Raw genomic sequence first — 24,779 nt, 5'->3', positions numbered from 1 at the left:
TAATGTTGCATAAAAATACTCAAAAAATTTTCAAGCCCCTGGAAAAAGAGAAAACTGGACAAGGATAAAGTTGGTGACTGCCAAAGCTTGCAGAGAGAGAGAGAGAGAGAGAGAGATTTTGTTTAGTCCATATGGCATTACAAGTATGGGAACCGAACACAGAAGGTAAAGAACTTAAGTTAAAACCCTACTAACAACAAACAGAAGGTAAGAAATTTAAGTTAAAACCCTACTAACATGATCAAAGAAAATCACCAGCCTCTAATGTTGCATAAAAATACTCAAAAAATTTTCTAGGCAGCCCCTGGAAAAGGAGAAAACTGGACAAGGATAAAGTTGGTTGACTGCCGAAGCTTGCAGCAAAGAGAGAGACTTTGTTTAGTTCATATGGCATTACAAGTTTGGGAACCGAACACACAGAAGGTTAAGAACTTAAGTTAAAACCCTACTAACAATAACAAACAGAAGGTAAGAAATTTAAGTTAAATCCATACTAACATGATTAAAGAAAATCACCAGCCTCTAATGTTGCATAAAAATATTCATAATTTTCTAGGCAGCCCCTGGAAAAGGAGAAAACTGGACAAGGATAAAGTTGGTGACTGCCGAAGCTTGCAGCAGAGAGAGAGACTTTGTTTAGTCCATATGGCATTACAAGTTTGGGAACCGAACACACAGAAGATCAAGAACTTAAGTTAAAACCCTACTAACATGATTAAAGAAAATCACCAGCCTCTGATGTTGCATAAAAATACTCAAACAATTTTGTAGGCAGCCCCAGGAAAAGGAGAAAACTGGACAAGGATAAAGTTAGTGACTGCCAAAGCTTTCAGCAGAGAGACTTTGTTTAGTCCATATGGCATTACAAGTTTGGGAACTGAACACAGAAGGTAAAGAAATTAAGTAAAAACCCTACTAACAATATGATTAAAGAAAATCACCAGCCTCTAATGTTGCATAAAAATACTCTACAATTTTCTAGACAGCCCATTACAAGATAAGAAACATGCAGAGAGAAGACAGAATACTGGGTTAGCATAACACAACAAATATTTCTTTGATACTTGTTATCTAGCACGTTTGTTAGCAGAAGTAACAATAAAAGGCAGACAAACAGCACCTCCAAATTAACCAACTCAATATTTGTACATCTACCATGGCTGGGTTTTTGCAGCTGCAACTATTTCAACTCAAAGAACTTGAAAAATTAAGTGTGCATTGCTTCAGCATGGTAATTTTCCAGTTCTTTGTCAAGCTGATCAGCTGACTTCTCGACAGTGGGCTTCCTCCCACGGCCACCACGCCCTCGATCACGACCTCGACCACGACCACGACCATGACCACGACCACGACCACGGCCACGGCCACCACGGCTAGTCCCTAAAGCCCCACGGTTCCTCTGACTGCAACACAGCAAGGCAACATGTCAACCATCAAAAATTACAATACTGAAATTAATCATCAGCAGTGACTTCATTTGTAAACAGCTAGGTAAACCAAAAAAGAAACCAGCTGCAGCAATCCTGCATGAAACACATCTAATGAATGATGCTTCTTGTAGTCCAGGTATTCAGTCATGCTTGAATTAAAGATGACATTAGATTTGTAAAGATTCATATGATCCATATACATATCCACAACTGGCAGTGTCATCGGATAAGCTTCGCATACTTGGCCTATTTATCATATTTCATATTGCAATTCAGCCTTCAGATTCTTCCAGATACTAATGTCGATATACAGTTTCCACTAAGAAAAAAATGAGTAAACCCCAAACCATACTCTCTGCAGAATGTAGGTGACAGGCGTAGGATCCATAAAATCAATCCCATGGAACCTCCACAATACATGGATTCAACAACTATATGAAAGAACTGAAATGTAAGGGTATTGCATAGTATATAGCAAAAAAAAAAAAAGGAAATTTGTTAAGAGGAAAAGAGAAGAATTTACAATGGGTGGAGGATAAGGGGTTCTACAAAAATTCAATGGTATATAGCAAAAGTATGATTTAAGTTGAAGCTTCATGTCAGTGGCAATCTTCTATGTACTCCTACCATTAACACAAACTTGGTCGTTGCAACAAGTAAACTCAAACTCAAGCTCAGCCAAAGCTCAATCCAAGTTTGACTGACCTGTCACAGCTTAGCTCATTTCCAACCCACAGAAAAGCGTAAAAATATATAAACAAATTTCACACCATGCATGCATCTCAACTAGTACCTCATTCCAGCATGTAAAACATATATTAGACTATTAGGGCAGAACCACATGATCAATGATGACACATACCACATTATCAGGTTAGGGGACCTTGAGCAATGCCCGACCCCCTCTCACCCCAAACCACCGCACACAAAAATGGAAGGGAAAAAAATAACCATAAATTTATTTAAGCCAACGATTATCTCATTATGAGTTTTTTTAAGTGAAAGATGAGTGTCACAATCCCACCTCCACGCAAAGCTGAAATCCTAACTCCACACAAAATTAACCAACTTTCTAAGGGCCGTTTGGTATCACTGTCAAAAATTAAAGAAACGAAAATCAAAAATAAAAACTAAAAACTAGCAATATATTTGGTATAAAACTAATAAAAATTAAAAACTTGATTAAAAAATGCATCTTCTCATCTTTAAATCAAATAATATTATAAATATATGATTAAAATAATAAAATTACAAATAATACACATTAAAAAATTACTATAATAAAAATAAAATTTATTATAATTATTTTACTTAATTGTTCTACTTTCAAAATTTACTTCACAACAAATTTTATTGGACATAACAATTGAAAATAGTAAAGGCATTTTGTACTTGGATTTATTATTGTTTTTTGAAATTTATGTATATTGTTCTTTTAATTATATTTAAATTCATATGATCATTTAATTTTAATTTTAATTTAGAAGTGTATAAAATGAATAATTTAATCCAAAAAAACTATTTCTGAATATTAAAATTTCTGACAACAGGTTGCCAAAAAACTGAAAACTAGATTTTATGATTTTTAATTTTTGGCAAATAACTGAAAACTGACAACAAAAACAGAAAACTAACAAAATAAACAAATGTATTTTTATAATCTGTTTCTTTGCTATGAAGAAACAGAAACAGAAAACAAAAAACAGCAAAGATACCAAACAGACCCTAATTGCAACCAAAGCAAACAATCACATAGCAAAACGCCCTCATCCAGAGAGAGAGAGAGAGAGAGAGAGACTAACCCAAAACCACGATTAATTGCAGGAGGAACTCTGGCAGGGACCATTCCAGGCCTGCATAATTTCAAGAATCGGTAAATAACTTTCACAAAGGCAACTTACCAAACTTACGTAACAAAAGAAGAAAAAAAAAAAGGCACCAAGAATATGATAACAGTAACATCAATTGCATTGTAAACTATTTGGGAATGCAGCTTAACATGTCATTTTCCATCTTTAACAGATGCATATACTGCCTGATAACCCCCAACCTGACAAAGTTTGCCAATTGCTGAATGATTTCAATGAAGAAACAACTCTCCAACAAAGCAAGGGTTCGCTATGAAAGCTGTAATTCAAATTTTGAACTTTCAACAGTTGCAATAAGCTCATTAGCTGTTTCTGGTAGTGGCACTGTGACTAATGTTCTAATCTTCTCCCATCTTCAATTATTGTTTCCTTTTAATGCTCTTGTTTTGTAACTGCATCTCTAGCAAGAGTTGGCTCATCAAAACATCATCCCCACCCCGACCCCACCACAAAAAAAAAAAAAAAAAAAAAAACAAACAAAAACAGAGGAATTTAAAATGTACAAATGGGATACCAGTCGATTTAGATAACCAAGATTAGCAAGTTTCATGCATGAGTTCTCTTTTTTCTTCCTCCAAGCTCAGACTATGGAATAAGGATGTTAGAACTGGGAACACTACTAGAGTCTCATTTTCAATGGATGCTCTCAGGTAAATCTTTTTTGCAGATAAATTACAACTCAATTTGATGTCAGACAGCATGGGGGAGAGAAAAGACAAAAAGAAGAGCATAGAGTGAGAAAATAGGGAAGAGAAGAAAGAAAACAAAGAAGAGAAAAGAAAGAGAAATGAGAAGGAGAGGAAAGTTAAACTGCACATTAATCACACATCACACATAAAGAGTACTGCAAGCCAACATTAGAAATAAAAGAGGCGAAGTGCAACACAACCCCCAACAAAATAAAAATATTTACAATAAAAAATTAATTAAAACTCCCTAATCAAAAAATCCAAACTAAAAAAAATAAAAAAGAAATCCTAATCTCTTAATCTATAGCTATAATAAGCGTGCCACGAATTTCTCAAAGGAAGTCCATCAACTTCTTTGATTGAAGAAAATTCAAACTTAAAGAGTTCTGAAATGGCAAATTAGCAGTAAATTCATAAGCTGAAACAGAGCCAAACAAGCAAAAAAAAGGCATGTACAACATTGTATCCTTAATCACCATGGGGAAGTAGCGAAAGGATTGCCCAACTAAAAGCAGCATAGAAGATCCAATGTCTTCCAGTAAGTTAAGAAGTCCTCTGAACAAGAAATAAATTTCATATTCAAAATCTAATTGCAACTCAAAAAAATATGCATTTAGTCCATATTCAAGAATGAAGGGAAAAGTTCCATTAGAATTGGTTGATGAACATGTGGAGGAGGGGATACAGGCAATCAAGGCACAGATTCAATGAATGGAGGAGAAATAATAAGCGGATTCTAAATAATAGGATCAATAATTAAGGAATATTCAACGAACTCCAAAAAACACAATAATAGCTCTTTCTTTGGATTAGGAGTGGGAATTTCAGTTTAGTAATTGAAACAATCAGAGGCATTTTGGTCCTTTTAGCATGCAAGTCATCTTAAAGTTCATTGCAAGTCTCAAGAACCAAGTCTATTGAAAGTCAAGGTCCTCTCTAGCCTAGAAGAAGTATCAACATTGTGGAAGGTCACTAAAGCCAAGTATAAGTCATCATTCTAATAAGATGACTCGTAACTGATGTCCGCTAAGATGACTCGTAACTGATGTCCGCATAAGGGTCAGAATATTGCACATTTATAGTATGCCAATCATTAACACAATCATGATTCTCAATTCTGCAACAATGAGCATCAGCAGTACTAGAAGTGGATTGTTTAACCTCAACAAGTCAAGTTCTTCACTCAAACATTTTGAATGGGATCGTTACCATCTCTTTACCACTAAGAACTTGATATAGGTTGATGGAAACTCTTTAACATGGAGGTGGTGTTATGGTCAACTTGCTGAAGGAATCTCTCAGCTCCCAATGCCACATAGCAAACTTCAAAGAAATGGCTCGAAATTTTAAAGTTCATAATAAAATTTGTTTTCAACCTTCTCTCAAGACTTTTTTTTAACATAATCATCACTCTACAGTCCTCACAATAATGACATCAAGCATGAGGCCTTCAAATTCAAGTACTAATAAAAAACATTAGAAGACAATGGCCAATGGCTACAGATTTGGATTGCCAATTGTCCCCTATAAGAATTAGGAACATATTTTTCTTTTAAAATTTATTTCCTTTCAGACCATTGCAATAGGCGGTTACCAAAGTACATCGTTCCTTTCAATCTTTCGCCAATGTTGCTTTGCCAAACAAAAAGTTTTGACATACCAGATTGGATGCATATGCAGTTATAAAACACATGCCAAAGAAAATAATCTTGCATAACCAATCTATGAAACAATAAAGGCCTAAGCAATCATTAAAATCCCAATGACAGATAGCTTCGATCAATTGTTGAGAATTGCTAGCTAGCCAGAAAACACTTGTAAAAATGGCTCTTTTTTCAATGGAAGAACACAACACATGGACCAGTGCAGATTCTCACACATACCAACTAGCTAAGAAATATCTAATCAGTTCCTGTTGAGCCCAACCACTAAAAGGGTCCTTACACTGACTTTGTGATCTTAGGAGGCTCCTTTGATATTTCCCTTCAATTTCTCACTAAAAACTCAAAATTTCTCATAGATAATACCAATATATCACAACTGATGATGAATTAATTGCAGATGAAAATTCTCAGTCATATCCCATTTCAAACACAAATTTAGAAAAATCAGATTTGGTCAGTTTCTGTGCACAAATCCCAAAAATCTCATTAACAGATTTGGTTTATTCCAAAAGATTCTTAAAACATAGCAGGCAGATTTAAAAAAATATCGTGCTTACAAATTTCTCAGGATATTAAGGCAATATATAGCATTCTAAAAGGCTCTGTTAACATGTCGCAATATGTTTTTAATTTCTGACAGCAAGTTCAATCTGTTATGGTAGTCACAACAAATCCAAAAGAAACAACAGGCCTTGAGTGAGCAATTGAAAACTTAACCTCAAGGGACGCAACAGTTGCCACAGATGGGGCCTGATGGGCAAGTGTAACTGCAGAATCTGGTCATGATACCAGTAGCATTTAACACAAAAATGCCTCTGTGGTGGATCTGAAGATGTAGCTGTGGCAGAATTTAACATATCAGTAGCTAAACTCTAGCAAATGCTGCTTTGCCAAACAAACTTAATGCTAGCTATCTTCGTTTATTTTTCCATGGCCAAGGCTTGCCAATGCTTCCAATTTCTGAGATACATTTGTTACAGGAACCCCAACAGTAACAGATCTACGATGCTTGTGGAGACTTAGCATTGACAAATAACAATTTCCTTTTCTTTTTTGTTGTTTTTTGTAAGTGACATGGACTGATGATGAACAAAAGCCGCTGTTTGAGACAATGAAATGAAATTCCTAATGAATAACCTGTAAAATGTGGCCAAAAGTATGAAAACTTGTCATCTTCACAATTGTTCTTGGAGTAGGCCATAGCTTCAATATTCGATGGATCAACTTCTATTCCCTTCAACAAGACAATGAAACCCATGAAGTCCAACCTCTCCACTGTGAATCTGCACTTCTTTATGTTAACATAAAGTTGATTTTGCCTCAAAAATTGGAGGATAACCCTTAACTAATTTATTTTACTTTTCTTGAAGCAACAAAAAACTTCCCAATGAAAGGTCTCAGAACATTTCATAAATCTCATGAAGATATCGATGCATTGGAAAACCTTAAGGGCATTTCTTAAAGCAACCCTTGGTTCTAAATACTTTTTTCTACTCATCTTCAGATCTGATTCTGTTTCAGTGACAATCATTCGTTAAGTCAATCTTGAAATAAATCTATGTTCCAGCTACCATGTCAAGCATAATACAAAATCTCTAAATAGAAAACTTGCATTCAATGGTGATTTTGTTGATAATCCTTGATAACCTTTTTGTCCACATACATTTTTCAAGTTCCATCCTTCTTAGGATTAAGTAAAGTGAGGAATTGTGCTCACTTGAATAAATCCCTTTCTCAGAAGCTCCCTAACCTGCTATTGAAACTCTTCGTGCTCCTTTAGGCTCCTCCCACCATCACATATTTGAACTCATCAAGAATCTCCCTGACATCATTTGGGAGCTCCATTTGCAGCTTTCCTTCCTTCTGGAAAAGGGCATAAAGCAGCCCACTTTCCTTTCTTTGGCACAATCCCCTTGATTTGAAAGAACAAGTGAACAACGATTTTCTTGCTCTTAATGTCCTCATCCTTCATCGGTTTTAGCACAAGCAGCTTCTTTTTCTCACCATCTTTCACAAAATATGTACAAGTATTCTTAATACCATTGGATTGTGCCTTAGTCATATTGCCAAGATTGCCCAAGACAAATATGACATGAATCCATGGGAGCCACATCACAATAAAAAAAATTTTTAAAGAAACTAATTTGAGAAATAAACAAGGCATCTTAAAGAGATCCTTCATCCCCATTGTTGAAGCACACAATCTGGTATGGTTGTGGACGTCTTTCAATTTTCAATCCCAACTTGTCTACCATCTCCTAACAAACCAGTTTCTTGTTTCTCCCACTGTCAAATTATCAAGTTTCAGAGTTCTTCACCAGTTGTATATCTATTTCAGAAGATACCCTTTTACATAGCCAATTGTTGTTGCCTACATAAGGAGAAAGTAATGACCTTAAAATGACTAAAGCCTCACCAAGGACATTGCCCTCAAATCCCTTCTTCTGCCACATTATTTTCAGCTTCCAGTTGCTGCTCCTGGTCCTCAACAATCAAAACTATCTTTACAATCAGCCTCTTGACCCTCAACAAGATTTGACTCTGCCTTCAGCCCTCTTTGGACACTTGTTGGATCAGTCCCCAAGTCCAACACATCTGATGCATTTCACCATCGTTTTCCCTTGGTTATTAAGCGTGTTAGGACTGCCTTACCACTATTGTTTCTAGTTGGTTGATTAGCACCAGTTGGACTTGTCCCCAAGTTTGAAGCATCTGATGCATTTCACCATTGTTTTCTCCTGGTTATCAAGATTATTAGGGCTGCCTTCCCACTATTGTTGCTAGTTGGCTGATTAGCACCTGAAAAGGGCTGCTGTCTGACCATCTCTAGTGGCGCCACCCACCTTACTAGTTGACGCACAGCTGTTGCAATCAGTCACAAGCTTCTTAGTCATGTTGTAGGAAAATTGTGACAACTTCTAAGGCAAGCTGATAGGCCTTAAAAGGCTACTGCAAGCTTACTGGTCTTGTGTGGTCATTTTAAGACCATCCACATAGCAGCAACCCTTCAAACTTCTTTTTCAGAAGAGTGCACATCAACGAAAGCCTAAGAAGCTCTTTTTAAGTATATACTCCTTGATCGACTTCTCACATGGCCTCAAGTTTTGAACCCTTCGATACATGGTTTGCTCATAATACCAGGGTAGGAATTGAGCCTTTCAGCTTCTCTTTCATCTTGTAGCATCATTTGATTTTCCCTTTCCCCTCTAAGCTTTGCTCCCACATGCTCCACTTTCCTCTCAATATTTCTTTCCATTCAAAATAACTCTCAATGCTATCAACCAAATCCAATAATTCTATGGATCAAATCCTGAAATATGTAGTTTACACTATACTGTATGGAAATTTGAAGAGCATCTTCCCATCTTGAAAGTGAGGGCGGGCCTTGGATCAATCGTAAGGTTGCTCCTTTGTGACAAGTTGATCATGGCTTCGAGTCCAAGGAAACAGCCTCTCTGCATAAAAGCTGATAAGGCGTTGTACACCGTGAAGACCCTCCCCCTACCCTTGCAAAGCAGCGAGCCTTGTGGCTTGGGAATGCCTTTTTTTTATCTTCTTGTGGCTGGGGAATGCCTTTTTTTTATCTTCCCATCCTGAAGGTCCTTTATTTTGTCGTGCAGACTTCTCATTTTCAGAACTCTTAAGAGATATCTATTTCAACCTCCAACTGCTCATTGATTTCATTTCTAAGTACTCTAGCATGATCATATTCATTATCACTGTCATTTTGGAGGTCTTGATTACCCATAGTTTGTGTAACAAGCTGAGTAAGTTGTGTAACTTGTTCCAGCAGCTCTCAAGACATCTCAACAATCACATCTTCCTCTACGGCCCCTATTTCCTCTTCCATCTTGTTACCATGAACCCACAAGTTGGAACTTGCTTTGATATTAAATTGATGCAAATAAGTCACATCTTCCTCTACGGTCCCTATTTCCTCATCCACCCCTTGTTGCCATGAACCCACAAGTTGGAACTTGCTTTGATACTAATTTTATGCAAATAAGCGTAGGAATAAAAGAAAAAATTAGAGATAAAGACTGAGATTTGAGAAAAATATTTTAACGACCTTCTTTGACTAAAATAACTACTCAATTCTCAAAATGATAAAATGATTATTGCTGTGAATTTCAGTCCAACAGATAGGCAATTTCTAAGCACACCAGCAACTTTATCCTCGTAAGTGCCCACTACAGCATGATACTTTGCAGAGAACAAAGAAAAAAAATATATCAAGCCGAAGGCTAAAGAAAACTCCATTTTAAGTTACAGGTTCAAACACATCAACCCCGCACTAGATTTGAAAAGCTACCTATCAGAACTGATTCAGATATCCTCCAATAACAACAGCTTTCTACTAGCCTATCATGCCTTTAGCAAAAAGATAGAGGGAGTCATAGGCACCATAGCATCTACTCTCATAACCCAAGCCTGCAAATCTTCAGAAACCTAGCAGGTCTATGCTCTGCAGAGAAATCTTCTCAAAGACCAAAGCAAAAAAGCTTCCTGTAAAATAGGCTGGAGGCTCCTACTCATACCAATCCCAAGTTTCTAAGAGAAGCCGACTCCCATTTTGCACTTGCACATAACTCCTCCTAAAAACCACCTATCTTCTGAAGTCCACAAAAATATCTCCCATCACAAAAGTATTCTTAAATATTACAAAATGATCCTAAAAGCTAATTTGACAAAAATAAAACCCAAAATTAAGAAATTACAGAAGTACCTCTAGCACCGTAACTAACAATTCTTTGATATAAACAAAAAAAATTATATAAAATTGCATACTTGCATCAAAATATCAGCCTAGCCATTTGCAAAGCTCATTAATAGCAGAACGGAGGTTCTACCAAGTAAAAGTGTAAAACCACAAGCAAATAAGGATTTTAGATTCTCCCTCTCTTCTAAACATCTATTGTCATCCTTGGTGGCTGATATGTTCTTGCCACATTCCAATCATCTCATTTTGTACCTTCCTTACACCCGATGCCCCAAAAATTGAAGAGAACTAAAATAAAATAATCACGACACAGTCAAAAGCATCCATTTCTCAGTATAGCCCTAGAACCTCAAAACTACCAAGCTCGAATATACCTAATATCAAATAGCATCATGTTTGTTATCATCATTGTGCACACATGTTCCTTTGATTGCAAAAAGGACAAGCTACTTTCCCAAATTCTAAGAATTTTATAACCACATGGCAAATGATAAGGAAAGAATAATGAAAACATTTAGGTCAGCGCCCGCAACAATTAAACTAGGAGATACCAACAGAGAAAAAGTCTAAACTTTTTAATCATTATTCACATATACTGATACACCCTAATGGATGAAAGATTATTGTTTTGTCACCTTCAACAGTATCGGTTAGCTGATTCAAAAGGTTAAAGGAATATGAAACCAAAGGAGGTAAAAAGAAAAAACAAAGTCCCAAAATGAATAAGAATTGTAGATTGTGAAGTTACATACGTCATAACAAGAGTCCTCCTCTTTCTTCCATCAACTCCACCAACCACATTCACACGGGCCGAAACAGGAACCTCTGGATTCGCACCTACAATTTCAATTTTCATAGGCTTCCCATCTAATTGAACATTATTGTAACGCTTAACAGCTGCAAATGCATAACTTCTTCTCACATAAACTACTTCAGCTGATCCCTGCACAAACCAACAAAAGTATATGAGCTACAGGTGCAAATATAAAAAACATATCAAACAAAAAAGTCATAAAGCACATGTCAAACAATCACATTACTGAGGCATTGAGCCACTAGGTCAAAGCCTGTTCAATCAAATTAATCATATGAATGGGGCAAAGACTTAGCACTGGACGAAGAAAAATCACATGTACCAGTGAAAATCATAGCTCCAGGTATTAAGGAAGTTCGCATAAAAAATCTAAGTGACCAACCCTCAAAAGAAGATAAATGAATAAATCCAATATGCAATAGAACACCAAAAACTCTAGCTGTGTTTCCAAACAGAGCTGCACAAGTTTGCATACAGCAATTTACTAGAAAAGAAATGCCTAAAACAGTAGGCTTGTAAACGATTTAATTGGTCACCAAGCCTTTCCTATATGTTAGACTGTTTCCTTATGATCTAAACTGTTTGCACGCATGCCAAACTAATACATTAAGCACCCCTCACTGTGGAGTTGTGAGCACAAAAAGGTTTAGTGGCAGTTTATAAAGATTTTGAACTCCATTATTACATTTAAATAATTAAATCAAAATTCTGACAACTTATTTTATACTATATTCAAAAAGCAGCTTTCATAACTGGTTTCATTTTCCAAACCCAAAAAAAATGGAATATGCTATGGCATTTTAATAATTACATCGAAATTCTGACAACTTATTTGATACTATTCTCAAAAGGCAGCTTTCATAAACTGATTTCAACCTAAAAAAACTGAAACACAGAAAGCTAAACTCTCTCTTTCACTCTTTCTCGCGCGCACACACACATACACACACATATTACATTTAAAGAATTAAATCAAAATTCTGACAACTTATTTGATACTATTCCCAAAAAGCAGCTTTCATAAACTGGTTCCATTTTCCAAACCCAAAAAAAAAAAAAAAAAATGGAATGCAAAAAACTAAACCCTCTCCTTCTCCCTCCCTTTGTGCTTGTATCTGCTAGACTGCTCATCATCTGCAACTTCCCAAAAAATTACAGCCATGCCCCTAGAGTTCAAACACTAACTTCCTGGCATCATTTCACCCCTCTATCACCATCAAAGACAAACACCACCAAAAGGCCTTCTGCTAAAGTTTCTTCGCCGTCCAATGAGCTCACCACCCACAAAAATTTCCAGTCAACACCCTTCAAAATCCTACTTTATCCGAAGTTATTACACAGCACCATCACCCCTCGATCTACCACCCATCTGAAAAACCATCGCTAAAAGACCACTGCTGGCCACGCAAACCCAAGCAATGGTCGCATGAAATAGCTCCAAATTCTCCTATAGCATCCAAACTTCAAAAGAAATTGGTTCCAGCCACAAGTTTTTGGTTTTTGTTTCTTGAGATTTTGATCTGCAGCATGACATTTTGATTCCAGACATGATATTTTGCAAACTTGCTCAATATTTCAATCTAAATAGGCAGAGATTGGACTGCTAGTGTACCATCATTATCTTAGAGAATCAATAGTCATTGCAGCATCAGGGATTGGTCTCCATTGCTGGTTTTCCCTGCTAGCACCAGATTCAAGCATGTTGCTTGTAGGCTGTTTTGTGAGCATTTGAGAATTGGGAGTTAGCTAAAGAAATTTGCATGACTGAGTTGAGACTCATTGCAAGTTGTGCTTCGAGTCTTTTTGTGAGAACCAAAATTTTCTCATTTATCTAGATTCATATTTAATTGATTTAGAAAATTAATAATTTGCATGCATCATTCCAAATTCTTGGATTCCATCTAAAAAACCAAAAGTGCAATTTTCATATGAGCTGCATCGGTTCATTCATTGCTTGAACCCTTATTCATACCCACAGCCTCAAGTTGTGAATCTTGTGATATTATGTAGGATCATTGAATCATGTGCGTTATGTTGAATGGTCTAATGAGAGTGCATTGCAGTAATTTTAGAGTTCATATGACATGAAGTCCAGTTTAGTCTTCCTCAGCATCATTGTACCATATTACATTATCCATATCCACGAACAAAACCGAACACATACCCACCAAACTGCACATGACAATACCCAAGGGCTTTGTCACACCGATTAGACACTCCAGATTTCGTAGACCATAAATTTGAGCATATCACTATGCAATTTGCACAAGTCATGAAGTTGGGCGAAATTCCATATAGTAGACGGCCTAATTCAGTCAGTCGGAACCCTAATGAGTCACCATATTCAGTAGGAACAGACCAGGGAATTTTTCCCATCCTAAGAGTTCCTATAGCAGCCATCAAGATGAGTAAGGCTCTGGACAACCTCGTAGTTCAGCCGCTCCAGCCCCAAGTTAGCTTAGAGTCTAGGCTTGAGGATGGTAGTTTTTTATGAGGTTGACAATGTAGAGTACCAACCTAGCCCAAGGCATACTCCTCATTCACCTAAGCATGACTGAGAGGACTTCGGAAATATCAATAAGAGGGTCAAGGTAGACATGCATACCTATGAAGCATTCCTCTCAATTGACAAAGTCCAAAGAATGGCAAAAACTGCCACGATCCAAAGGGTTCTACCATCTCTATTTTGCCGAAGCCCCCATAATTAACCAGCAAAAGCTCTCCCACCTTCTGCAGCGGTGCCCACTAGAAGAGAGTTCCAAAGCTTGTTGATACCTTGTGATGGATAAAAATATGAGCATTTGTTTCATTGCGTTCAGAGCACATGATACACATCTCAGGCCAAGAGCCTTGTCCAGCCTTCTTCTCTAAGGCAGATCATGCGCGTTAATACTTTCCAGGATTGCAGTCTAGACAAAGGCCCAAATCTTTCAGTAACCTACCAAACTGGTGTTTTTTGGGCATCAACTTACCATGACCCAACCCCCCTTCTTGGCTCTTCCTTAGACCTACAAACAACCTCCCAACTCACGATCCCTCCTCTCAACAAGCCCTTAAGGATAGAAAATTCAGGGGAGTTGAAGAAAGACATGCCTAGATTAAAGTAATGCGACCACCGAAGGAAAGAAACACACCCTTCCTCCCATCAAGACTCTTACAAGCCTTAGTAATGACTGGATCCCAAACCCCTCGGCTCTAGGATTACTCCCTAAAAAGAAACTCCTAAATATGTCAAAATCCATTGCAGGATCTCAAAACCTACAAGCAAAGAAAACCCAGAAGTCAACTCCGGACTAAGATGAAATGCAGCCAAAGCACACTTAGCTAAATTGATCTTAAGACCAGACACTAGCTCAAAAACCTATAAAATAGTCAGAATAATGCAAACAAGACTTCTTATCACCCAACAAGAACAAAATCATATCATCAGCAAATTGCAAAAGACGAACATTCATGTCTTCCCTACCTACAGCAACACCTGAACAAAACCTGGTTTTGCAAATAAATTATCAGTAATTATTTCCCAAAAATAATCCTGTCTAGTTTGTGTACCGTGCAGGGTTTGTTTGGTGAGAGGAAAATTTCCAACCAAACCAACCTTATCAGGTTAGAAAAATACAAATCAAAATCAACCCATGAGGTGAATAGGTGATCCATTTAAACAGCTAAGGTCAGCTGGTTTTATCAATTTGGGCAATCAATAGTCAAGCTTCAATCTCTTGGTAATTTTTTGGGCCATAATAACTGTCACTAACAGCTAAGACAAGATTGAAGAGAGTAGCTATTAAAAATAAAAAAATAAAAGTTCAATAAAATATGATCAAGGAGGACTAGAAATTAAAAACAAAATAGAATGGAACAGCAAAGGTTATTAAAATCAGTGTCCTACATAGGATGACTAGAATGGTAAATAGGTTCATAAGATCTGATTGAGAAATAAGATTCTACCAACCATGCAAATAAATATGAAAATTGCATTTTATGTTATTTTCCATAAACTTCTATAAATCAACCAATAAATTGGCTAGTAAGTGTTGAAGACTCAAAAATACAACAAGTGTCCCTATAATAGAGCCCTCATCACATAAAAGGATGAAATGTTCAAATTGTTGCATTCCTCACATAATCAAATTGTATTATGAATGAGAGCAAAATAAATACTTGCTAAAAAACTAGGACATTACTTTTAACACATCAGTCAACAAGATCTATACAACATGAACACTCATTTTTTTTTTTAAATCTTTAAAAATAAGAACCCGAACTATCAAGCTACCTTCTATCATAATGTCCCCATCATTAACATCATCACTATCATTATCATTATCATTGTCAAATAAATTAATGTTTTATCAATCTTCAGAAGTAACGTTTAAAGTTTGCACCACTAAATAATCATTAATATGAAAAAAAAAAAAAAAATTTGAGCAGGTATTATTAATAAGTAAACCAGATCACTTATTAAGTAATCCATTTCACATATAATTATACCATAAAAAAATATATAATAAAAAAAATCCTGTAGCAGGTATTAGTAAAGATTTTTAAAATATAAATGCATATAGGATCTTACATTTCTACCGCAATCCTACTAAGATCCTACCAATGCCACCAATCCTACCAATTTCCAATTCTATGTAGGATTAGGATCATTTTGGTAAATGTTGGATCTTGTTTGTGGGAACGGCCAAGGGGAATATTTTGTGAATGTGTGTGTGTGAGTGAGAGAACCAATCACTTGAATATGAAGCATCTTAATCACTGCAGCAAAAACAAAACAGGCGTTCATTTTGTGTTATCCTACTGCACTTTTGAGCCATTGATATCATGATATTAAACTACTAACATCAGGTTTTGCACTACAATAATTGTGCATAAGAAGCATTGAAGACATCATCAGCTAGGACATATGACAAAAAAAAAAAAAAAAGAAACCAGCTTTTCAGTCAAGGATTTTTTTTTTTTTTTTGGGGGGGGGGGGGGGGGGCCGGGGAGGGAAGATAGAAAACGAGGCACAGAGAGATGTGAATGGATATTTAGATATAGGTAGGTTGAAATGGAAGCAGGGTTTAGGGTAACAATTAACAAACTGAGAAATGATGTCATGATTTGTCCATATGGTTGGTTTGGGTGCTCCGTTTCTAGTCCATTGACCCATCACCCAAACCAACCTTGTCAGTTTCTTATATATTCAATCCACAACCAACTGAAAAATCATTGATAATCAATCAAATTTAGCCAAGGCTCGTCAGTTTGGTCAAATGAGTCATGTTTTTCAATTTAATGCAGCACTACCCTTATTTATAGAATAAGAATCTTATCTGACAATCCCCAAACTATTTCCCTTCAGAAAGTATTGCAATGATAGTAAATAAAAGATTGAAGATGATATAGAAAAAGTCCATTCAGTTAAAATTTAAACACTTACTCTATTCTTCAAAACCACAAACTATAGGTATAAATTACCTGGAAATAAACACTTTTAGTGGATATATACGAATGGGATTCTTTTACTTGGATGGACTTAAAATTTTGCAGGAAACACATATCATTAAAAAAAAAATGCAACTCATACAAGAAATTAGGAACTACCAAAAATTCCAACAGCCCCACTTCCAAGGAATCTGCCAATTTGTCAATATGCATATTCAAACACTCTAATTCGTCAATATGAATCTTCAATGAATCACTCATCCTAAGAAAAGGGTATAATTATTGCTACTAGCCTACCACCACCAACTTTACCACATATAAAATAAATATGCACTTCCAAAGAGTGCCAATTTGCGTATTCAATCAATCATCCTAAGAAGGGGCCAAGGGAACTTTTGCTACTACCACCAAATTTACTACATAGAATGCACATGCCATAACATAACTTGTAATAGAGAATGGAATTTACTGATTAAGAAACGAGAATGGCCTGATCTAAGAACAGAATTATGGCAATACAACACAATTACAGAAAATAAGATGCTAAGCCTTAATGCTTACACTTGGGCGGCCATTTTTGTCATAATGAATTGCATATCGTCTCAGTTCGCCAATCTCAGAGAAAAGCTCCTGAGTTGCAGGTTAAATATCAACAAAGCCTTCAACCAATATTTTACAAAAAACATTTAAGGTGAATACATAGCTCAAGTTGTACCCTTATATCTTCATTTGTAACCCCATAGTCCAAGTTGGAAACATATATCTTTGTGCCACTTTCTATTCCTTGGATTCCAGCAGCTCTAAGGCTATCTTCAAACAAATCAGGCTGCCAAGGGAAATTCTTTGATCTGCGGACAGGCTGATGAAAGCATATTGAAACAGAATTGAGATTGAGGAATGAACATGTCAGCACATGACCACAAAACAAAGGTAATTCAGACAACAGAATTTCCACAAATATAAAAAACCATTGATAGCAGAGTAGAATCTATTTATATTGAAATAGTCGAACAACTCAATGATAATGTCAAAGGAAACTGAGCTACATTATATGGATGGTAGATGGGAGTAGAGGATTTGACCCACTGCATATCAACCAGTGCTATGCGACAAGTCAGAGCTCCAGTTCTGAACACAAGCGAACGAAGCTCCTCCGGGAAAAATGTCATGAACTAGCACGTTATGTGAAAAATCTCGCACCAAAGATATTCCGCACATAGCAAGAGGATCCATCATAAACTCCCCGTCTAAACCACCAGTAATCAAACACTAAATCAATAGCAAGTAACTAGCATGGATTATAGGTGGGTATTAAGTTGAGCCCACTAATTGTTAAGCGAGTTGTGCTACTGCTGAAAGCTCCAATTTGTGGTCCAACTAATGAAGCTCCTTTGAATGAAATGCCAGGAGGTAGCATTATAATTTAATGCAGCCACCAATCAACTTCTGCATATGTATAGGAGCAAAATCCCCATGGGACAACCCAAGTAACACACAATCACAAATAATCTGTGAAGACCCATGGTACGCTGCACTGGAAGGTCGTAGTGCTCCAGTGGCTGGGCCACAGTGAGCTTCTCCATATACAGCATAAGATTATAGATCCTCTAATTGGGTTTCTAAGGCAGATTAAGCGATCCTCTTGACTTTTGTTTCTAAAGCATATCAGATTCTCAAGAATATGCATAAAACATCCACAGTTTTGAGCTTGCCTTGGCAATGGCGTAAGCTGATGGCCGGGCATTCACCCTGAGAGGGCCTCTATGGAGTGTCCCCATCAATCTTCCACCACTAAATGGACCTCCTGCCCCTCGGCCACGGTGGACCCTACCTCGTCCCCTGACTCTCTCAATGTTACTTCTGTTCTTTATAATATCTTCAAGTGACATATCCAGTGAAGTAGCCATAAGATCTGCGAAGCAACCCTCTAAGGGTATTTCAGACTACGAAAACCTGCCAAAAAACCAAAGAAACATGTGAATTACATCAAAATCAACAAGAATTCATATAGGCTGTCAATTGGTTGGCAGGAAATTCAATGCATACAGGCGCATATCAATGGCAAAAGTGCAGTTACAGCATAAAACAGTTCACTACACTACTTCTCAACCAAATAAGCTTCTTTCAATATTGTCTCACCCTACCACAGACATCAAATTTTTAGTAACAAATAACAATTAAACTGATTAATATCACAATTTTCATTGACAACTAATTCTGAAATGCAAATTACTCCATTAACCGCAACCCCCACCCCCAAAGTAATGAAATCAAACTAAGCCAAACAAACAAAAAAGTGCTATCCAAATTTCAATAACATGGCCAACATAACAAATCAAGACGAGTAGTAGCACGGCCAAGTGACTAGTTGATATTACTCTTTATAAATTAATTATGCATTTTCATTGCAAAAACTCGATTTTGTAATTATAAATTGAGAACAAAGACATAAAATATATATTCTAAAGAAAAAAAAAATTATAAAACCAGGAAGTTAGACAAATATATTGATGAAAAGCAACAATACAATAACAACTGTATTTCAAACAAGAAAGTTAGATAGTAGTGCGCACCCAGTCATGCAAAGACAATGATAAATCATATAAACTGAGTGTAATCTATTAATTACACTCTTCAGTCAGTCACACTCAACTACCCTCATACTCATCACAAATTACAATTGAAGGAGCCAAACCAGGAAACCAAAACCATAACGCTGTGTTTGGAAGGAGAGGATTGGACAAGAGGGGAAGGGAGTGGACCTAATAAGTGATAACCCTGTTAGGCTATTTTTTTTTCCCTAATGAGAACAAGTTTTTGTCTCTTATCTTCTCTTCCCTTTCCCTCCACTACCCTCAAAATGCTTCACCCCAAACTGGGGTTTAGGTAGGGATCCTACTGGATTTTATAATTTCATATCTTGTTTCCTTGCATTCCCGCCAGACTCTCGAAAGGTACTTCAACCACCCTACGTATCCTCTCATTCAATATAGTATTCCAAACAAGGGGAGAGCAACCAACCAATTTTTTTACTTCCCTTCCCTTCTTTCCCTTCCTTCCCCTTCAAAACCCCAAAATATAGCCTGTGAAATAATTCAATTATAGACTAGAACTAATAAAAATTGCCAACAAAATTTCAAAACAGTTGTTTCCCAGAGCGATGCAAAAGGCTAGAGAAATCAAGGGGCAAAAAAAAAGAAACTAAACCATATGCAAAAGCACAAATCAAAGACACAGGAATATTTGCAAAATGAAAATTTAAAATAAAATAAAATAAAACAGACCCAAACTGCAACTTTGGGGTCAGTTTCAGTCAAAATTTCCATTTTTTTCCCCTAGAACCGAGTGCGTATCTATTGTTCCCAATTTTCACTCCATTTTCGCAGATGACACGTGAAAATCCTGATCCAAACCGAAAAGCATATGTGAATCTCATAGCACAAAACACTAAACGTGCAAAACTGAAAATAGTTTGCACAAAATTTAACAATCTGAATTGATTAACATACTTGTGAATCAGTGGGATTGAGGAATTAGGAATGAAAACACAAAAAACAAAAAACTAAAACTAAAAAAAAAATTCGAAACAGGAAGCTCGAATGAAAACTCTATCTTACCGCTTACAGAGAGAGTTAATACCTGAAAATATAGCAGCGTCGGAGGTGGAACAGGTTAAAACAACACAGAGCTAAGTAGAGAGCGAAAGAGGGTGTTCTAGAAAGAGAATTTCGGAGAAAAAGATAGGCTTTTACGGAGAGAAAGGGAGAAAGAGAGGGCAGGTTTCCGAAGAAACAACAATTAGGGCTTGAGGAGGAAAAGGAGCATCAAGAATTATGATGTATTTGGGGATTCAAATTCTAGGGTTTCTGAGTGATTTCCTGGTGCGTTCGCATCAGGCGCTCGGATGGCAGTCGGCAGACTACTTTTGGAGTTGACGCTACGGGTGCGTTTAAAAATTTTTATTCTCCATAATTTTTTATTATTTAAAATTGTTTAAATAAATACTAGATATTATTAATTTTTGGTATAAAATATATTTAATTTTTAAAATAATTTTAGTATTAAATAATTTAAATAAATCATTAATCTCTAAATCTTCAATTGCCAAAAAAAATGTTCTAAAGTTTTTAAATATTTTTTATTCATAATTGAGAAAATTTTAAAATTTTAAATATTGAGTTGTTTTACATTCACACCAATACATCTCTATTGATTTATTACAAATTAATTAATTAAATTCCAAATTGTATCATTAATTAACTTATTAGAAGGTGTAATGACAAAAAATTGGAAGTCATGTCTATGATTAAAAGCTTCCATCACTCTCCATCACTAGGAGGGGTTCTAGCTCCACCATCACTATTTACATTGGATTGTTCAACCGTTTTAATAATTTTGACAATGAAAATTATGATTTAAGAAGAAAAAAAAATGGTTGATGGAGTAGCGAAATTGATTGTATTATTTTTGTACACTTCCTCAAATTGTGATGATGATCATTCAACTAAAATAGTTATCTTAAAAGATAGATCAGTTAGGTAAGGTAAATCATGTGTCACCTAATCAACCTAGTGACTAATAGTGGAGAATCATCTAAAATAGGCTTAAGTCAAATATTGCACATGAATCACGAAGTGTCTCGAGGACGTAGGGCCGGCTCTTCCTTTAGGCGGCTGCGATGCTCACTATTTTTTAGGCCCCCAAATTTTTTTAAATAATAATATATTTTTGGAGTCCTAAATTTTTTTTAATTAAATAATATTAACATTATTTATTATGCTTTCTTCTCATACATTGACTTTCCAACTAACAAATAAATGAAATTGTATTTTAAAATGTAAAATAAATGTAATTTAATTCTTTTTTTTTTCAAGTCTCGTTGACTTCCCAACTAACAACTTTATTATATTTCTAACCATCTATTACTCTCATCTCTCTCTCTTAGCCTCTCTAAAAAAATCTTTCCATCTCTCACACTCTCTCACTCTCATCTTTTGGTCTCTCTATGATTTTTGTTGCGGCTCTTGTGTTCATCATTTTCGGGCTTCCGATTCTCTATAATTTTCATCAACTCTAATTTTGATTTCAATGTTTGTGCATTATTTTTCTATTATTTTCACTCTGAAATTTTTTTTTTTCTATTTTTTCTTATATTTTGGAAGCTTTGAAGTTAGAGCGTTGTATCCAGCAAAAATCCGATATCTCTAAAGTCTCGTTCGCCGATCGATTTGCGATAATAATAATAATCAGATTATATTGTTTCAGTCTATTATTTATATAGATTTATTAAATTTATTTTTATTTGTTTACATAATTTGTCAATTTATAGTTTGTGTTAAATTTGAAATTTAATTATGTCAATAAGAAAATATGAATCCAGATATGAAAAACAAAGAAAGAAAAAAAAATATTAAACAAAATATTAAGGGTCTCTGATTAAATCTCGCCTAGGGCCCCATATTGTGAAGAGTCGGCCCTGCGAGGACGGAATCATTTATTATCAAAGTGACACAAAAGTTATAAGTAGTCACCTAGGCAATGTAGACCACCACACATGCAGTCATCAAGTGACATTGGTCACCTAAGTCATCTGGTGAAGTTCGACCATCATTAAGTGACGAGGTGAATAAACATCAGGCAAGACATTATCAATTATGATTATGTTTTAGATGTTTTAGAAATGTTCTCTGTTATTAGGATTTAATATTTTATACTTATATTTGTAACTCTAAAATTAAGGTAGATTTAACACGAGAAGGATATAAATGCATATAATGGTTATTATAAGAAAATCTTCAACTTATTTCAACAAACATAATGCACTAACCCATAGCTAAACGAGTCTTAGTACCTTTCATCCCTCTTATCTCTATATCTACTTCTCTTTCACTTTTTTTCCTCTTAGTCTCTTCCTTTCCATCTCTACGTACCTCTATAATTTAAATTTGTTCACCTTTCTCTTTCTCCCTCCTTATACAATTTTTACTCTCTCAATCCTTGCACTTTTCATGAAAATTGACAAAACAAATCCATTCACAACTAATCCACCATCTACCTGCCCAAATTCACAATATCCCTTAAAAGATGCTTTGTTTTTATTAAACATAATCATTGTTTGAGCATTTTAACTAACAAAGGATTCAGTAATATCCATCTTTGCTATCTTTGTATAAAAGACCAACAAGAAATTCTTTTACAACTGGTCTTAAGACCATGTTGCTTCTACAGAAAGCATTTAATCATTTTTTAGTGTATACTCTTTATCTTTAAAATTAAAGATTTAGAACAAAATTAAACAAATTTTTAACACCATGTTTTGGAGTCAATAACCTATCTCAAAAAAAGAATATTATTTTTGGTCACTCTCCTTTCCTCTAGCCCTCACAAGTGAGGTTGTTACACCATTGCATTTGTTGGGTTTGCTTGCACATAGTTAAACAATTTGAAATCACTTTCCCTTTGCTTGTCAAAATTGTCTCCAACTTTAACTCATCATGATGTATATGATTTATTTTTAGCTTCTATTATATTGTCATTCATAAGTTCACTTTATTAACATAAGTTAAAATAAAAGAAAGTATAGAAGATAGAGTTAACATTTTATATAGTTGATATTTTTGGGTAGTTAACATTTGTGTTGACTCTATAAGTCTGATCTCGTTTTGATTTTGACAAAATCAATGTTTCTCACCTATGCACTAAGCATTTTGAACAGGTTCATCCTTAGCATGCATTGATGGTAGGAACTTAAGAAAGTCATACGAACCACAAAAATCATATTTCATATATGGCTCTAAAGAAGCAAAAGGATGAAGACCTCTTTGTTATTGTATTTGCATTCAATTATATTGGGTTTGTAATATAATATGATCTGTAATAATGCATATGCATGCATGATAGGACTAAATGCTCAAGAGGCCATAGATCGACTATTAGGTCCCTAAAACATCACTTTCAAAATCCTTTTAAACTCACAAGTCATACATATGCAAACAAATGTGAATTTTAATCAAAATCAAGACCTATCCTTAATTTTGAAAGGACTTCGGGCGACCGAACTTAGGGTTTTAAAAGCACCTCGGTTGACCGAATAGGTAAGAGTTAACATAGTTGACTGAAGCCCGAGCGAACGAACTTAAATTGAACTAACTGTCCCGAGTCAACTATTTAAAAGGTATTTTTCCTCTATTCTCGGGTGACCGAACACTTTGTTCAAAATAGACTCAGTCAACCAAATTGTGAGGTTCGGCAAACCGAACTCCTCACCGGCCGACCAAACCTTGATCATTTCTAAAGTCGCCTTGGCTTCAGCCAACCAAACTTTCTCTCGAGCACCGAAACTGGAAAAAGTAACTTTTCTATCTGTGTCTATTCGAGCGACCGAAACTCTCAAGTTGCCACATTTTTACTGCGGTAATTGGGGTTAAAACTTGATTAAACATTTTGAAAATACCAAATAAGTCCCCAACGGCTATAACTTATGGAGTACATATAAATATTCATTCATTTGCTTTGATTAGCAACAAGATTAGCAAATAGATTTGCAAAAAATTCTCTCAAATTTTTATACTCCTATTTGCTCGTACTCCATAAATTTTTCAAGAAAATATTGTTTATACTCTCTCAAACTCTTATTTGCAAAAATCATCTTTGATAAGAGAGTGTTCTTTGCATTCTCTTCATTTGCATTGTTGTTGCAACATGAAGAGTGAATATATTTGTGTGCTTCACACATTATCTTAAAGCTAGTATACTATCTCATTCATTATCGTTGAAATTGTTTTTTAGAGAGTTAGCTTTAGTTGATCCCGAATTATTTCATTGATAAATATTATCTTGGGATAACTCTTTTAAGCTTGAGAATTTTTGCTTCTTTGTTGTAAGATTCAAAGGCTAGATTTTGTGCTTATTGCAAAATATTTTTGAGAAGCTAATCTTAACTATCTTCTGATTGTATTGCTGAAGATATTTTGTGGAGATAAAGTTATTAGAAGTATAGATCTTTGAAATACCATCACTATCTTACACCTATTTAATTCAAAGATCGATCTTAATTTCATCTCGTACATTAATTGATTGATCAAATCTCACTTGAGCATTAATTCCTTATCATACTTGAGTGCATTGATCATATTGTGCTTATTGCTGGTACATATTTGCT

At 35.5% G+C, this 24,779-nt stretch overlaps 1 protein-coding gene across 2 annotated transcripts; it reads right to left on the bottom strand.

Moving 5' to 3' along the window:
• Positions 1-1,032: 1,032 nt before the first annotated feature.
• LOC131159447 (THO complex subunit 4D-like) lies at positions 1,033-20,588 on the bottom strand. Of its 2 annotated transcripts, XM_058114361.1 has the most exons (8): positions 20,258-20,588; positions 19,903-20,020; positions 18,331-18,571; positions 17,334-17,477; positions 17,180-17,248; positions 11,124-11,314; positions 3,233-3,283; positions 1,033-1,403 (listed from the first exon to the last, which is right to left on the bottom strand). In XM_058114361.1, the coding sequence occupies exons 3-8, from the start codon at positions 18,523-18,525 to the stop codon at positions 1,208-1,210; spliced, it is 846 nt and encodes a 281-aa protein (XP_057970344.1). In that variant the 5' UTR covers positions 18,526-18,571; positions 19,903-20,020; positions 20,258-20,588; the 3' UTR covers positions 1,033-1,207. The 2 variants fall into 2 exon arrangements, with proteins under 2 accessions (XP_057970344.1, XP_057970343.1); XM_058114360.1 differs by lacking the exon at positions 19,903-20,020.
• Between the last annotated feature and the right edge of the window lie 4,191 nt (positions 20,589-24,779).

The sequence above is a fragment of the Malania oleifera genome, chromosome 7 (genome assembly GCF_029873635.1).
Source record: "Malania oleifera isolate guangnan ecotype guangnan chromosome 7, ASM2987363v1, whole genome shotgun sequence".
Taxonomy (NCBI): domain Eukaryota; kingdom Viridiplantae; phylum Streptophyta; class Magnoliopsida; order Santalales; family Ximeniaceae; genus Malania; species Malania oleifera.
This window is presented reverse-complemented; position numbering and strand designations above follow the sequence as displayed.

Bases quoted from the DNA above. Each gene is read 5' to 3' on its own strand.
- LOC131159447 (XM_058114361.1), bottom strand. From the start codon at position 18,525: ATGGCTACTTCACTGGATATGTCACTTGAAGATATTATAAAGAACAGA. The intron at 3,284-11,123 runs GTATGTAACTTC...GAAATTATGCAG, and splicing joins AGGAGGACTCTTGTTATGAC to GCCTGGAATGGTCCCTGCCA. The intron at 1,404-3,232 runs GTTAGTCTCTCT...GCTGTGTTGCAG, and splicing joins GCAATTAATCGTGGTTTTGG to TCAGAGGAACCGTGGGGCTT.